Source organism: Triturus cristatus, chromosome 4_2 (genome assembly GCF_964204655.1).
Source record: "Triturus cristatus chromosome 4_2, aTriCri1.1, whole genome shotgun sequence".
Taxonomy (NCBI): domain Eukaryota; kingdom Metazoa; phylum Chordata; class Amphibia; order Caudata; family Salamandridae; genus Triturus; species Triturus cristatus.
The window spans coordinates 830,975,857-830,992,940 of NC_140586.1; the positions used below are offsets into that span (position 1 = coordinate 830,975,857).

At 49.1% G+C, this 17,084-nt stretch overlaps 1 protein-coding gene across 2 annotated transcripts in view; it reads right to left on the reverse strand.

Moving 5' to 3' along the window:
• Positions 1-4,054: 4,054 nt before the first annotated feature.
• The window catches only part of KIF2C (kinesin family member 2C), a 1,365,901-nt gene continuing 1,352,871 nt past the window's right edge, over positions 4,055-17,084 (reverse strand). For both annotated transcript variants that reach the window (XM_085602797.1, XM_085602796.1), the window contains one exon: positions 4,055-5,629. In XM_085602797.1, the coding sequence (XP_085458923.1) occupies positions 5,550-5,629 (80 nt within the window). In that variant the 3' untranslated portion in view covers positions 4,055-5,549. The remainder of the gene's footprint in view (positions 5,630-17,084) is intronic.

The following is a 17,084-nucleotide window of genomic DNA, read 5'->3' on the forward strand; positions in this document are numbered from 1 at the left end:
CAGACCTTCCTGGTCTGCACCTGAAGCGAATTTCCATTTCCGCGTGGGTTGCCTTTGCCAAGGCTTGTTGACTCCAATCGGGACATCGACTCCGCCATCAGCAAGATCCTTCGTGGGACAGTTCGTACCCTGGTTCTGGTCGTCCTCGACGCCTCCTGGTCCACGCAGCTGCAGAGACAAGCTTCAAGACATCACCTGTGTTCTGCACGACATCGCCTGGTTCCTTCGTGGTTCCACACGGTCACTGGCTAGTGACCCAGACTTTGTCCCCTCTGCTTGTAGGTGTTCTTCCTTCAATATCCATCCTTGGGTCCATCGGACATCTTCCTCCTGGCCGCATGCCAGCATCTGTTCTTCAGGCATCCATAGGATCCAGCGACGACACCCGACACATCTTCACACCTATGCACCCTTCTCCTGTGGGTGAGGTAAAGCGAGTACTCCGGTGCTCCAGTGGATATTGAATATCCAAGTGTCTAAGTCTGTAGTTGTTTCCTCCTAGTTACTTCAGAATTGTCCTTATTCTTCCTATTTCGGACTATTACATTCCCATTGACTTTAATGTAACCCGCGTGTGTGTTTCCACACTGCACTCGCCTCCCGTGGGCGTCCCACTTCCTAACTATTGGTAGAGTAGTGTAGCCCCAGCGATTCCCTAGGCCCTAGGCCTACTCCCTGTTCGTGACGTGGTACTTATACCACTTTCTTAGTATATGGTTTGCGTGGCCCCTGGGCCCAACTGTATTTTCCTGTGTAACTTAACGTATGCTACTTAAGAAATTGTTTGTACTTAGACCTCTGAACTCATAAAGAATGCTGAGGGTATATGTTAGAATAAATACATTCTAATTGTATATATACCTGGTGTGGTGTCCTTTCATTTGGTATTCAAGGGATTGTAATGGTATAACAGCTGGCTTCACATGCCATTCAGAGTTTAGCCTAAGACTGCTCTTGTCCATGCTACCACTAGGATAGCTGGGTCTAGAAGGTTGACTTTACAACCAATCACCATAAGGGTTGTTTGGACTGATACAAGGTGTACACTAGAACTAGTGACATCATATATCAGGCCAACTTCTCACACCGAACATCTGGGGAAGAGGGGGCGTCCGAAGAAGACTCAACGACCCAATGCCGGCCCGGCGCCATAGGATCCGCAACCGGCGTCAGGTCAATGTAGACCGGCGTCGAAGGGGACGCCGGAACGACCTCCTCCACAACGCGCAGCGCAGGAGACTGGAGCTGGGTCGGCGCCGGGGAGACCAAGGAACGGCGCTGAAAAAGGCGTCGACTCTACCTCCGACGAGGCAGCCGCCTGCGTGGAGGAACGAGGGAGGCCCGGTGACACCCCCGACCCCTAGCTGGCCCCTGTAGCGCCGCCAGGGCCAGCAGCCGACAGCACCTGAGCGGCATCACCTCGGCCTCGGAAAAGGCCCAGAGGAACGTGGGGGACTCGAGGACACGCCCCCAAGTCCTGGCAACCTCCCGCGACACCACAGGGACCCCCACGGGGGTTTGTGGCGAGGCAGGGGCGCCCGCGTCCAAAGGAGGGAACCCTGAAGGGCCCCGATGGCCCCACATCCTCCGAACCTGTCGGCGCCAGCGACTCCGCAGAAGACCCCCCCCCTACAGCCCGCCACGCGCACGGCAAGGGATCCACAGACGTCCCAGGAAGAGAAGGAAGAGATGGAAGAGCCAAAGAGTCCTGCAAGGCTGCCGCATAGGCCTCCATCTGGGCTCTGGTAGCCCCCGTGCCGGGGAACGGCGGATAGGATGGCGACGCGCGGGGCTGCACCACCCGCGGAGACGCAACGTCCCCAACAGGCCGGGGACAAACTGCGACACTTACCAACAGGTGAACGACGGCCTTGCGGCCTGGGAGAAGGACGATGTTGGAGACTGAGGCGGCGGTTCTTGAAGCAGTCCACGGCAACGCCGCCGACCTGGACATGTGTGCCGAAAGGAGCTTCATCCGGCGCTCCCGCCGGGACTTCGGCTTCATCTACTGACACGCCTCACAATGCGTGGAGTCGTGGTGCTCCCCCAAACACCACATGTAGATGGGGTAAGGATCTGTCGCCGACATCTGGCGCGCGCAAGACGAGCAAGTTTTAAAGCCCGAAGGCATTCGCACACTGTACCCAAGAAAAGACAAAAAAAGAAGTCCTGAACAGGCCAGGAACACAATTCGGGTCCATGTTGCACGCGGAAAAGAAGAAAACTGACGTCAGCGCGCCGGGGTGGGGCTTATGTGACCTCGCTAACGTCACGCCCGCGGAGGAAGTCAGGGCGAAGTCGCGAGGTACGGCCCCCCCCAGCGTGCAGAGATGCTGAAAGTTTTTCAGGTCCAGTCTGACGCCTGGGGATAATTCTACGTTAAGGAATCTGCGGCTAGTAGTCTATCAGATAAACATACTATCTCACTGGGGCACAGACCGGATCCCTTCCTACCAGGGGTGGTTACACAATGTGGCATTTACTGGGTATGGAGTGCATGGAGACCGCTCCACCTTTCCGGACCTCTGGCACCCATTTCTCTTTGCTGTGCACTGAACTACGGGAACTTACCTGCCCCAGGTACTTAGTCCTCCTAAGACTACAGAGAGCACCCCCCCCCCGCATCCCCCCAACATTGCCTAGCTTTGAATTGATAGTTAGAACCGCTGGGGATTCACACAAGGCTTACTGAGGGGGGTTTGGGAAGGACCCAGGTGAATAGAGGGTTATATTGTTTTTTTCCTGCTCATTTGTAAATGCTATGATTCTAATGGCCTATTACCAGAGGCTTTGTTTGGCATACTCGACACCAATGATAAAAATATTTAAACCTAAATCTGAAGGTAAGCCAAGACCAGACAATCCACTTTTTGTATCTGAACCTTGCTCCAGTGCAGACAGCCATAACTTTCGACGTTGTCCCCGCCGTTAGATGCTAGATGCCTGCGGTTGGCACTTTGATCTTTAAAGGTGCTAGTTTACACTAAAAACGTTTAAAAAAAATCACAACTCTGGTTCTACTGATTAGGTTTTTGTTGTTTTAGTGTCAAATTATTTATTAAAGTTTACTCTGTTTCTACATTGGTGTGGGATTTTTCTAGTGTTGTGTTTTTACTTTATTACTGTTTGTAAGCTGCTTAAATACCTTCCCCATTACCTCCAAGTTAAGCCAGACTGCGTTTGTGCCAAGCTACCAGTGGGTTAAGCACAGGTTAATTTATACAAAAAAGTTGGCAAAAATAAATGACCGAGGTAGCTCTTAGGATGCACGGTTGGCTCAGAATGAAAGGAATCTATGTAAGTGTACCGGTATGGCACCTATGAAGGCATCTCAACACTTCAAACGCTCTATACATGCCATGACGGGGATTCCCCTGGATTGCACACCGCTGCTTTGTCTGCTTGGTCATGTTGCTGCTGTTAAGGTCTCATATAAAAGATTTGTGGCTATGGCGTTATTGATGGCTAAGCGAAGGGTCTCCATGTGCTGGGAGAGTAGACTAGCCCCCACCATTAAGCTATGGCTGCAGGACTTGGCTTATTGCCGGGATCAGTTATGCTGTTATGCTGAGGAGTTGCCAATACCCTCTAGACCCCGTGATATTTAGTCCCCGCTCACGACCTACTTACTGTCTGTGGCCAACATTTAACGTGCTGTTCCTCTGGATAATGTTATGTGCCTTCCTCATATTAATGTAACTGCTCCTGTTAGCTCGGGATATTTGAGTTAGCATACTTGTGCATGCTCCTCGCCTGCATCAATTGTAACTTGCATTATGCTACTCTGTACTGCTGCCTCGCTTGCACTGACTGATGTACCACCTTGTGTTGCGTTATTGCTGTTCATGCTATTTATAAAACAACAAAAAAAACAAACAAAAAAAAACACTTCAAACGCCGACGTGGAGCCAAACGACACCAGAGGCGCTGCAAGATTTACCGGGTCCAGTTTGACATCTGGATAATTTTCCAAGGTGAGGAATCTGCGGTTAGAAATCTCAATCAGTAGTCCTCAAAAAAAGAAAAAACTACACACATTTTAAAGACACAATGATAGTTTGTAAATACATTTATTGAGTCAAACAAGGCAAGTTCTCACATAGGAAAACCAAATTCAGAGTGCTTAATACAAAAATACAAACTGTACCACCAAAAAAGTAATGGCAGACAGTTATAAGGCTCACTTTCAAACTTTACAGATGTGTATTTAGAATAAAATAATGATGTACTTCAGCTACAGCATGAACTTCAATACACAACACGTAGGACAGGTTATTGATTCAGTCACAAAGATGATGCCTCTGGAATGAATGCCAATTTAGTCTAGCACAATCCACAGTGCTAAAAATATACATATATTTAGAGGGCTTGTTATTCTTGTTTTAAATTAGCACTTTCTTGATTGCTACAAAATCAGGCATTACTTTCTTCCTCCATTTAAAAAGCTTTCATATACAGATTTTTTTTTTTTTTATTATTTTACGTTTTGTCGCTATAAACTGGTGTATCTTAACATTAACACCACAATTAATAAAAAACCTACCATTTCTTCATGCACAGTAGCTTTCACCAAACATACTCTACTCCGAAGGAACCCTTTCAACTGGGAGATAGCTGCTAGGCTTACATATTCATTCAGTTCTTGAGTCACCACAGCAAAGAAGAAATAGAACCTTTGTTGGTGTTGTGGGAGCAAGGGGTGGCTGGAAAGCTCCTCCATGCATCTAACAAAGGCATCGGTTCTAGGGTGTCAAACAACCGTCATGGTCCTTCCTCGTTGTTCAGCCGCATACCACAATCAGACTTTGAGGTTTGCACTTGCCACCTTGAAATATTGTACACACCGGACTTGATTATAGAGACCCTTCAAGGAATCCACCATATGATAAATGTTTTCAACTACTCACAATCTAGATAGATTGTGCTGGACTGGAAAGATATGCGGAGCTCTGGGGGTAAGCATGCAAGTCACATATTTACTTTTTGAGACTGGAGAAGAAATGACCAGTTGAGACACATTCAAGAACTATCGAGCAGTTAATGATCGGCTTGGGAATAAAAAAAGATTCCTTTGTCAAAGTTGTGCACAAGCTCCAAAGAAGACAACCTCAAATAGATACTGAAACGTCCACTGATTTCCCAGATACAGTTATTGTACAGAAGTTGCCATATTTTGATGTAGTTTTAGTTTTGCATGAATTAGTAAACCACAGATGACAGGCTGCACTCCAAGAATTGATGAATGAATGTATCCTTTAGAAATCGTTAAAATTAAGTAGATGAACCAAAGAGTCTTCAAATACCCAAATCTGGACCTTCTGTGCAAATGAAGATGTCAAACATGCTTAAATGTTCTTCATGGTCTTCCATTTAGGCTTTATTTTGTTTTATTAAATACTTTTAAAATTACCCTGTTCTAGGTAACAAGAAAAAATAGGAACACAAAAATGTACAGGACATTACAGACAAAAAGGTCTCAAGAACTGAACTTCTGGGCAGTTGAAAAAACAGATAGGAAGCAAAGTCTATGATGAATGCTTTATTATGAGTTATTGTTGCCTCCTCTTGGTGATTTGTTTACTGGCCTGCTCCTCCAACTGCATAGCTAGGCGCAAGGCATTCACGCTTTCTGTGGAAGAAAATAACCGTTATATGGCAAAGTTCACAGAAGAACATATAACAGGAAAGAATTCAACAGTGGACATACTATGGCTGAGATAACCAAAATACGTTTGTTAAATATATATTTATTGATGTGTCCTACAATTTCAACAGCATGTTAAAAAATGTACCACAATCCTTGCAGAGCAAATCTCTGAACAGTTCCAACAGTGAAAGAAAAAGGGACAGGGGGACTAAAGAGGAGAAAAAAAAAAGCGGAAATTTCATACATGCCTCACTATATCCAGCACATTTTTACATTGCTATCTGCTTTACATTTCTACCCATGTCTGGTGCATAATCAAATCTTTCTTTGTTTAACAAAAGTCAAAGTTACTTACCTTCGGTAACATAATATCTGGTAGGGACAAAGTCAAGCCACAGATTAACTTTTGCATTCTCCCGAGGCGCCAGTCTGGATCCAGAAATTTTCAGCAGTACCGCTGTGTGCTGGGGGACGGAGTCATACAAGTCCCCTCCAGCGCACAGATGTTAGTTTCTTCTGTGAAAACATCTGCGCCAGAACGCGGAGCCACTATAGAAACTGGTTGGGGAAACAGTGTGCCAAAAAGATCTAAAATCTTTGAAACATTAAAAAAGAAGAAACATCAAATGGTATGTTAATACCATGGTATGTTAATACCAGACATGAAATTTAAAGAAAACCCCAAAAGAATCAACGAAGCGCAGGGCTCCTTACAACCCTAGTAAATAACCTTCATGTAAGGGAAAAAAACCATTACACTCCATAGACCATTCTTCATAAATGGTAATGAATAGCATGGTAATAGCAAGCAAAACCTTTAAAAACAACACTCAGCTGTTTGTGGAATCACATCATTATGTGACATATTGAAATTGCCAATCCAAGGCATGATGATGATACCAAGCAAAGACTTTCAAAGAAAGGACTAATTGCACAAGTTACTACTTGTGTAACGATATATCTGTAAGAGACATTAGCTTGTGATAGATGCCTTACCTTAGAATATCCCCAGGCGTCAGACTGGATCCGGAAAGTTTTTTGTAGCAGTACCCCTGCACATCAGTAGGTGGCGGTGTGCGGCTCCGCGTCAGTCACTGGCGTCGTAAGCAAAGAGATTACATCACGGAGACTACTTAGGCGCCACCCAGGTGTGCTGACGTCAGTTCTGTACACGACTTTCCGTGCCAGGAACGCAGAGCCATGCAAGAAACTGACCGCTGGTGCCATGAAACTAGGGCCCTGAAAAGGATGACCTTAACCCTAGAAATCAGGTCGCAGAACGGGGAGAATGGGTGGGGTGGTAAGGAATCTATCACTAACTAATGTCTCTTACAGATATATCGTTACACAAGTAGTAACTTGTGCATCTGACAGACAAGTTAGTGATCGATTCCTTACCTTAGAATAGATACTCCAGCAATACCAACCCCGGTGGTGGGTCCGCGAACAAGATTACACCAGGAAGTCACGGAGAACAGAACGGCCAAATAAGCAGTCTCTCCGGACCAGACTGTCAAGGCAGTAATGCTTGGTAAACATGTGCAGCGAGGCCCACATAGCTGCTTGGCAAATGTCCCGCAAGGGAACGCTGCATCCCAAGGCAGTAGTGGCTGCAGTTGCCCTGGTAGAATGGGCACACAGCCTCACAGGAGGCTCCTTCTTAGCCAAGGAGTAACATGCTTTGATGCACAGAACGACCCACCGAGAGATGATCCGTTTGTGCACAGACTGACCTTTTTTGGCGCCCACATAGCCAAAAAGGAGCTGGTCATCCACCCGCAACTGCTGTGTACGCTTCAGATAGAATGCGCGCGCACGTTTTAGGTCCAGACGAACAAGTTACTTACCTTCGGTAACGCTTTTTCTGGTGGATACAGTATCTGCCTGTGGATTCCTCACCTTGTGAATATCCCCTGCGCCAGCAACATTCGGAAACTTTTGTAGCAGTCCATGCCGATGAGGTCGAAGACGACGTCACAGAGACACGGCTCCGCTTGCGACTCCGCTGACGTCACCGGCTCCATAAGAAGAAGACCTCGTTGGCGTGATGACGTCCGTTCCGCCCTTTTTTCCGTGCCTTTGAGGCACACGGACGGACAGCAATATATATACACAGTATACACAGTACATAATATACAAATCAACTCTCGCAGTGTGGAGAATAAATAGAAAGGCAAAAGAAACACAATGCCTCTAACAGTAACAAATACATCTTGAAACACCATCATATACTGAAGGTATACAAGGGTGGACAATGGGGAGGCGGGTGTGTCAAGTGAGGAATCCACAGGCAGATACTGTATCCACCAGAAAAAGCGTTACCGAAGGTTCTGATGGATACATCTGCTAGTGGATTCCTCACCTTGTGAATAGATTCCCACAGCAGTGCCCACTCCCGGAGGAGGGTGTCCACCCTTCTATACCAGAAAGTCCTGAAGGACGGAACAAGCAAAGTGTCCGTCCCTCCTCACCTCAGTGTCTAAGCAATAATGTTTTGCGAAAGTGTGGAGGGAGGCCCAAGTTGCCGCCCTACAAATGTACTCCACAGCAACACCTCTAGACGTCATCTTCAACCTCATCGGCGTGGACTGCTACAAAAGTTTCCGAATGTTACTGGCGCAGGGGATGTTCACAAGGTGAGGAATTCACTGGCAGATGTATCCATCAGAAGGTGGAGCCTCTCCTCCTCCCTTGAAGGAGGCGGAATGAAGGTGGGCAAAGTGATGGTCTGCCTGATGTGGAAGGGCGTGACCACCTTTGGCAAGAAAGAAGGACGGGTCCTTAAAAACACCTTGTCCGGATGAACGGAAAGGAAAGGGGGCTTGGAAAAAAGAGCCTGGAGCTCACTCACCCTTCTGGCAGAGGTGACAGCTACCAGGAAAGCCGTCTTGAGAGTGAGAAGATGCAAAGGACAGTTATGAAGGGGCTCGAAGGGAGCGCACATCAGATATGTCAAGACAAGGTTTAAGTCCCATTGAGGCATTATGAACGGCACGGGAGGAATTGTGTGCGTAATGCCTTTCAGGAAACGGTTAACAACCGGGGACTTAAAAAGAGAAGGCTTATCTGGAAGCCGTAAAAAGGCGGAGATGGCTGAAAGATAACTTTTGATAGTGCCCAGAGCAGAGCTGTACTGGGCCAAAGAAAGAAGGAACAGAATGACTTCAGAAAGAGGGGTAGAAAGGGGATCCACAACCTTTGCTGTGCACCATGCCACAAACTTGATCCACCTGCAGGCGTATACCGTTTTAGTGGAGGGACGCCTGGCTGCCTGATGATATCACAGACTTCAGGAGGAAGATCGAAAGCGGTCAACTGTCGCCGCTCAATCTCCAAGCATGCAGGTGGAGGCCGGGCAGGTTCGGGTGGAAGACCGTCCCCTGCTGCTGCGACAGAAGATCCTCCCGAAGAGGCAGATGGATCAGGGGATCGATAGCCATGCTGAGGAGCTCGGGATACCAGTATCTTCGTGCCCAATCCAGAGTAACAAGGATGACTTCGGCCCAGTCGCGCCGAATCTTCTTCAGTGGAATAGGCGGAAAAGCGTACAATAGACCGCAACTCCACTCACGACGAAAAGTGTCGCCAAGTGAGTGCTGCCTTGGAAATTCCAACGTGCAGAACTGATGACATTGTACGTGCTCTTCGGTGGCGAATAGATCTAACCAAGGCTCTCCCCACTGCTGAAAGAGACCTTGCACCATGTCTGAGTTCAGACGCCACTCGTGAGCCATCAAGCACCGGCGGCTGAGTTCATCCGCCCTGGCGTTCAGAGAACCTGCCAGGTAATGCCTTGATGTTCCAGCCATGTCAAAAGGCGCAGAGCCTACTGACATGGGGTCCAGAACCCCACCCCGCCCTGTTTGTTGCAATACCACATGGCGGTGGTGTTGTCCGTGAACACCTGCACCACACTTCCCCGGACAGAGGGAAGGAATGCCTTCAGTGCAAGTCGGATCGCACGAAGCTCCAACAGACTGATATGGAGCCGGGACTCCACCGGAGACCAGAGGCCTCTGATCTCCGCCTCTCACAAGCGGCCTCCCCATCCCAGGAGGGATGCATCTGTCACCACTGTGTGCTCTGGTTGGGGAAGTGAGAGGGATCGGCCATCGACCCAATCGCGATTTGTGAGCCTCCACTGCAACTGCCGTGCAGTGCCCTCCGAGATCTGGACCTGATCGGACAGGTTGCCCAGAAGTTGCACCCACTGGAACTTCAGGTCCCACTGCAGAGCCCGCATATGCCATCTGGCATGTGTCACCAGCAGGATGCAGGAGGCCATCAGGCCCAGAAGCCAGAGGGTCATTCTGACTGAAACCCAGAACAGAGGCAGAAAGATTGGAATCATAGCCTGAATATCCCGGACTCGCTGCTCGGGAGGATAAACCCGAAAGAGCGTTGAATCCAGAACTGCTCCGATGAAGGGGAGCTTCTGAGAGGGACTCAGGTGCGACTTCGGCACATTGATGGAGAACCCCAGCAAATGGAGGAGGTCGGCCGTAGTGTGAAGGTGGTTGACGACTGCCTGGGGTAAGCCCGCCTTCAACAACTAGTTGTCGAGGTAAGGGAAGACTGATACCCCTTACCTGCGCAGGTGAGCTGCAACCACCGCCATCACTTTCTTGAACACCCAAGGGGGGCTGGTAAGACCGAAGAGGAGCACGGCAAACTGAAAATGCTCCTGGCCTACCGTGAACCGCAGGTAACACTGGTGGGCAGGCAGGACAGGGATGTGAAAATATGCGTCCTGCAAGTCCAATGCTACCATCCTGTCTCCAGGGTCGAGGGCAGCCAAGACCTGAGCCAGAGTCAGCATTTTGAACTTCTCCATCTGGAGGAAGCGTATGACGTTCCGGGGGTCCAAGATGGGACGCAGACCCCCTTTGTCCTTCTTGGGGACCAGAAAGTAGTGGGAATAACAACCACTCCCTACTTCTGGCCCAGGAACACACTCGATGGCCCCATTGGCCAAGAGGGCCGCAACTTCCTGCTGGAGAGTTGCCAAGTGTTCCCCCGACATGCGGTGGGACCGAGGTGGCATGGCTGGAGGGGTGGACTGAAAGGGAAGGGAGTAACCCTTGCGGATGATCTGCAACACTCACTTGTCCGATGTGATAGCGCGCCAGTGGGGGGAGGTGATGGTGAATCCTGCCACCCACGGGCATGGGGTGCTCCCCAAAGCTCTGATTAGGAAGGTTTGGAGGCAGAAGTAGCAGGGGCGCAGGTGGACTACACCCCCATACTGATTCCCAGAGCCGCCCCTGCGGAAGCCACGCCCGCGGTAGCGCTGAGGCTGGTTCTGCACAGGCTTGCTGAAGGTACGTGCCTGGGCGCCCCTGGCTTGGCCACGAAAGGAACGAAAACCAGGAGTGGCTGGGCTCTTCGTGGAAGGACCCAAGGACTTGGCCGTGGCCCGCGAGTCCTTAAAACGCTCCAGCGCACTGTCGGCCTTATCACCAAATAGGCAAGTGCCGTCAAAAGGCATGTCCATGAGCGAGCTCTGGACGTCAGGTGAGAACCCAGTAGAACGCAACCAGGCGTGGCGTCGCAGCACCACAGTCGTAGAAATGGCCCTGCCCAACGAGTCAGCGGTGTCGGTAGAGACAGAAGTCGCCGGCGTCCTCCAGATCGTCCACCCAGTCCTGCTCGGAGTCACATTGACTTGCAAGAGGGTCCTCGGACCCCTCCCAGTCATCCTCCACCTCCGTTGCAGGAGAAACCGGCCGCGGTGGCAGAGCCGGAGAAGGGACAAACGGCATCTGAAAGGGCGCCGTGAACGGCACCGGCCGGGGTTGGGCCGGCGGCGTCTCTCAATGTGGATACCAGGCAGGAACGAAATGGTCCTGGAAGCAGGGTAAGGGTGGAACGAACTGCACCCACTGCGGCGCCGGAGGTGGAGCCGAGGGCAGCGCCAGGTCCGGAGCCGGCAGCGCCGGACCTTGTGGCGCTGGGGCCAGAGCCAACTGTGTAGGATCCTGTGGCGCCGAAGCTGGATCCGCTGGCGGCGCCGACGGGCCAACTGGATCTGGATGCGGGGCACGATGACACGCCGGCGGGAGCCAGAGGCCTAAAAAGGCGGTCCATGGTGGCAAGAAACTCTTCCACCTGTTCAGGAGTCGCCGACGGACCCGGGTAAGCCGCGGGACTACCAGGCTCCGAGGGAGCCACAGGGGCAGAACCCCTGTCCCCCTCGTCCGCATCCGAGGACCAAAGAGGGGACGTCGGAGCGTGAACACGCTTCTTTTTATGTCGTCGCTTACCGGAATCCGAGGGCGAAGACTTGGAGCCAGAGGAGCGACAACTGCGTCCCCGCGAGCAGTCCTGGGAACGGTTTCTGGACCTGGAGCAGCGTTGGGACGAGTGCGGGGCCTCCAGCAGTTTACGGCGCCGCTCCCTCAAGGCCTTCGGGACCATGGCTCGACAGCCCCGGGAGTTATGTTCGGTCTCCAGGCAGTAGAGGGAAACATCATGGGGGTCCACCACCGACATGTTGCGACGGCAGGCCCCACAAGACTTAAAGCCAGGCATCCCTACGTGCACCAGGAGAAAAAAGGGGAGACAAAAAGTCTCAAAAGAGTAGTCAAAAGTGACTAAAGGTACGTGCTCTATCCAGATCTGCGCTTGCTGGCAAGGAAAAAGAAAGAACTGACGTCAGTGCGCATGGGTGGTGCCTAAGTCTCCGTGACGTCATCTCGGCGCTTACGACGCCAGCGACGGACGCGGAGCCGCACAACGCCACATACTGGCGCGCAGGGGTACTGCTACAAAAAACTTTCTGGATCCAGTCTGACCCCTGGGGATATTCTAAGGTAAGGAATCTACCACTAACGTGTCTCTTTCAGATATTACTGTCCACTGGAGTCTAATCCAGTGTGAAAGAGAAAACACCTCCCACCTTACCGACCACACCCATTTGGAAATGGATGGTAAGACAACTTCTAAATAAAACCTACGTGGCCAGGCCAAGTGGCTTGTTGAGTCTCAACATAAGTTGAGATAGTGATCACCGACAAATAAAACCAGTACTGAAAAAGGGTATAACCCTTGCCTCATAGGTCGTTCGCAGAGTGGGAAGGATGGCAGGGAGTTAGTGAATCGGACTAGACTGTGTCTCTACTAGGTATTACTTTACCCAAGGTAAGTAACTTTTACAGCTGATAACGACATCTAGCCACAGGTTCCTTAACCTTTGAATTAAATTAAATACCTTGGAGGAGGGTCTGCGGACCAACCCCACACAAGTTCTCAAAGGGAACCAGCCGGTCATAACTAACAACTGACCACAAACATGTAGGAATAGCAGAACAAGAGCTTGGCTCTTAATAGAATCCACAATCACAGTCACAGAATATATAAATAGTAAACAACCCTACAGGCCTGAAGGAATCGGGCCTTGAGGAAAAAAGCAACCATGTGACAATTATCAGACATTATCCCCTAGGGGAAAAAACTCGACCAAAATAGGGCCAAAAGCAAGACAAAAGTCATGTAGTCTGCATTGTTCACAACAATAAAGAAAACCGGAGAAAGAACTGTCCTGATGAAATCCCAAAGAAGGACTCTCAGAACCCATTTCCCCCAAAGTAAAGAGGAACAACAATACTTCCTTGGTATAAAGAATTTAGCTTGGACAAAATAAGTACTCCTATTAGTCAATTGTACAGTATATATATATATATATATATATATGCACACAAACATAACAATAAGTACTGCCCATAAGTACTGCCCAACTGCAAGAAGCTTCAAACGTTGCCCTTGTATGGCCTCATTGCCATAGTACGCCAGACTGAACACAACTTTGAGCCATGGATCCACTTGAACAACCAAGACAAACGAGAAAAAGAATCAACCACATCTTTGATTAAAAACTTTTTTTGTTTGTTAAGAATGAATATGACAGCCATGTATACTCTGTATACAAAATAACCAACTAGAACTGAGAAACAGTTCTAGAAAGCGCAATGCAACAATTTTGAAAGTGGTAATGCACCTATTCGTGCACTTGCCGACAACAAGCACATACAGCCACCCATGTGAACAAGACAAATATGATCGTAAGTCCAACTATGTGAAACACAGCAGCACATTATATCATGTAAACATCATACACAAAAAGCCATTCTGAAATGAGAGGTTCGGAAAAAATACACACTCCAGTGAAAAAAGGGTACTACGCCACCAACACAACAATGTAGGCGACTTGCCCTAAGACCAATCTGCCTGTCAAATGGTATCAAATAACTGACACCACAAAAAACAACAGTCCTGATTCCCCACGAATTGAGGAATACAGAAAATGGGTACATCCTCTCCAGAAGACAGGTAATGCAGATCAGACAACCACGTATAACAAGAATATCATATGAAGAATAAAAACTTACTATAATGTAAAAAAGCCTACTATTATAAAAGCGTCTTCCAAGACTTTTACAGATGACTGGCGGCCTTGTTGGAGACCAAAACGACCCGTCACCCTAGGACATATTGTCAGAGGCAATGGACAACAAAACATTAAATTTACAGTGGTCTTGGAAAAAGTTGGTCCAACCCGTGCATCATAAACCTTTGGCTGCCCATTTGCAGCACCACAATATGGAGCAGGGGTAGGAATTGCCTGCAGTTGAGGTAATATTTATGCCTTCACTAGACAATGTTCTTTTGCCATACAGGAAGAACTCGAAAGCAAATATCATTCAAATAATGCAAGCATATACTCTGAGTAAGAGCAACGCTTCAACATGCTGAAGCACCCAATTATTCGAAGAGTAGAACCAAAGGGTCACTATACACCAGCCTACAACTGGCATAACCATCTGTCTCTAAAAGAACACTGAAGAAGAAAGCCATGCAACTTGCATACTGAACTGCTTCGAAGAATCATGCAACAGATCCGCTTCCATACAGGAAGTCACCTATCTTCATGATAGCCTCGTGAAGAGAAAGCTCATCCTCAGAGGCTAGGGAACAAAGGGAACATCCCTCAGTCATTTACATCAATGCACAAAAATAGAAAATAGAACTGAGGTTATAATCACTGCTCCTCACCGGAGTACTCGTGATAGTACTGAAACCGAAACTGGACATATACGTCCTAATAAGGCTACTCCTTGACCAACAAAAGCATATATCCTAAGCCTAGGGACAAGCAAAGCAACACAGTGACAGAAAGCGTATGACTATTACTCTGTAGTTCTCCACCTTCCATGGAAGCGTCTTAACCCCGCATCTGCCTGATCCCCAAAAAAGGGGCACAATCAAATGGTATGTCGGCCAAATCCGACTGGACAGCTTCTGAAAAGCCTGAAGATGCCAAACAAGCTCGATGCTTTGGCACCACTGCAGACGTCATGGCCCGACTCACAGAATCAGTTGTATCCATGCCACACCTTATGGTAAGCCTAGCAGCCTGGTGACCATCTGTAATCAAGTTGACTACCTCAGCATGGAGGTTATCTGGAAAAGATGGGAGCATGTTCTGTAAAGAAACCCGCAAAGCATGGGAAAAACGCCCCAACACGCTGGCAGAAGCAAATGTGGTTACCACAAGCATCACAACCCCTAGCATCCTTACCCACCGGGGTTTAAGGCCTAGAATCTACATCCTGAGAAGACGTTGCAGCCCGAGTCACTAGGCCACTTGTGGAACGATGTCTATGCAAACTAACTGGGTCCCCAGGTGCAGGCAAATGCCTATGTGCAATATCACGGTCCATCGAGATCCAGACTCTGGCTTTGCCCAGGAACCTAACAAAATATCAAATAGGGCCTCACTGTATGGAAGAATAGGCACTTCTCCAGTCGGTCCCTGGCAAAGCATTTTGAACAAAGGGTCTGTAGACCTCTGCACCGTGGGCAGTGACAAGTCTAAAACTGCAGCCACTTTCGTCAGCATGTCCGCAAAGGAGGAACTTGCCTCCAAAGCAAGACTAGGGGGAGAAGGCAACGCGGAGGCTGGCAAAGAATCCAGCCCATAAGCCTCACCAAGAGCTGTAAGGCAGCTCTCCTCCAACTGAAACACATTGGTGTCGGAAATGGCTGAAGAAGTCTTGCCCCAGCCTATACAGGTGGACCGCCCACCGTCTCTCCCTGATAAGGGGCTATAAACTGTACAATCCCCTCAGGTTGCATAGCCGACTCCACATCTGATGGCGTATGACGCCAAAGCGGCACCATCACAACATTGATTGGGGGATGAGAGGCTCCTTCAACTGCCGCCGCTGTCAATGTCAGGGTTGGTCGATCAACGACCGGCATCGTAGGCAAAGATCCCAAAGGACTGTGAGCCAGCGCCAAAGTGACGCCAGCCGACGTTGATCCATAGACCAATTACCCAACCGTCACAGAGGACAAATCCTCTGACAGCCCCACACTCATCTCCTTGGGGCCTAGAGGCGCTCCAGAGGGAGATGGGGTCCCAAAGATGAGGTGTAAGGAATCATAATATTCCTTCACCTGAGCCATCAATGCACTGGCTCCCGGAAACACGGGGAGACACGGTGAGGAGTCACGTACAGCTTCCTCAGCCGCCAAATGGGAGAAGCCATTGGAGATGGATTAGCCACATAGTGGAGTCCGAGAATGCAGCAACTTTAACAATCCCTTACCTTTTGAATTCACTGGAGAACAATGTCCTCCAGACCGGCTTCGGCTCCTAGATCGACCCCGCAAATGCTCTTCCCGGGATGACGAAGACCGAGGCTGGGAAGCATCCGAGCATCGCGATACACGCTCTGCCTTCAACTTAAAACACCACTCCTTCAATGACTTTGGTTTTAGCTTGTCAGAAACCACATTTCTTCAGCGTTGTGGTGCTCACCTAAACACCACATACAAATTGTATGCAGGTCCGTCACCAACATATGTTGGCTACAAGACCCGCATGGTTTGAATCCTGTTGACATTAGACAAAGGCACACTGTTCCACTGACACCAGGTTTTGAAGTAGGTCGAGAAAAAAACGGCCACCGCTTCTCCAGATCCGCATTACAGCACGGAAAAGAAGAAAGGGACGTTCGCCCGCCGGAGGGGACTTATATGGCTCCACTGAAGTTATGACTGGAGTAGACGTCACCGCGGAGACATACGATGCCATGCCCCAGCTGTCAGAGGTACTGCTGAAAATTTCAGACTGGCGCCTGGGCAGAATTCAAAAGTTAAGGACCCTGCGGCCAGATGTCTATCAGATGAACAAGCTATTTCTGGATAGCCAGAGATTTCTCACCTGTAGTAAATTCTCCAGGCTGGATCTGGAAGTTTAACATCAGTACTCCTGCATGCCACCATATGGTGTAATGTGGCTCCAAGTTGGGCTTATTCTGCCCCAGAAGTGACTAAGTGGAGCTGAACATGAGCATCACCCATACACATCGATGTCTTTTCTTCTTGCATCTTTCTGAGCCTAGGGTAATGCTGTTTTTCTAATTCTAAAGGT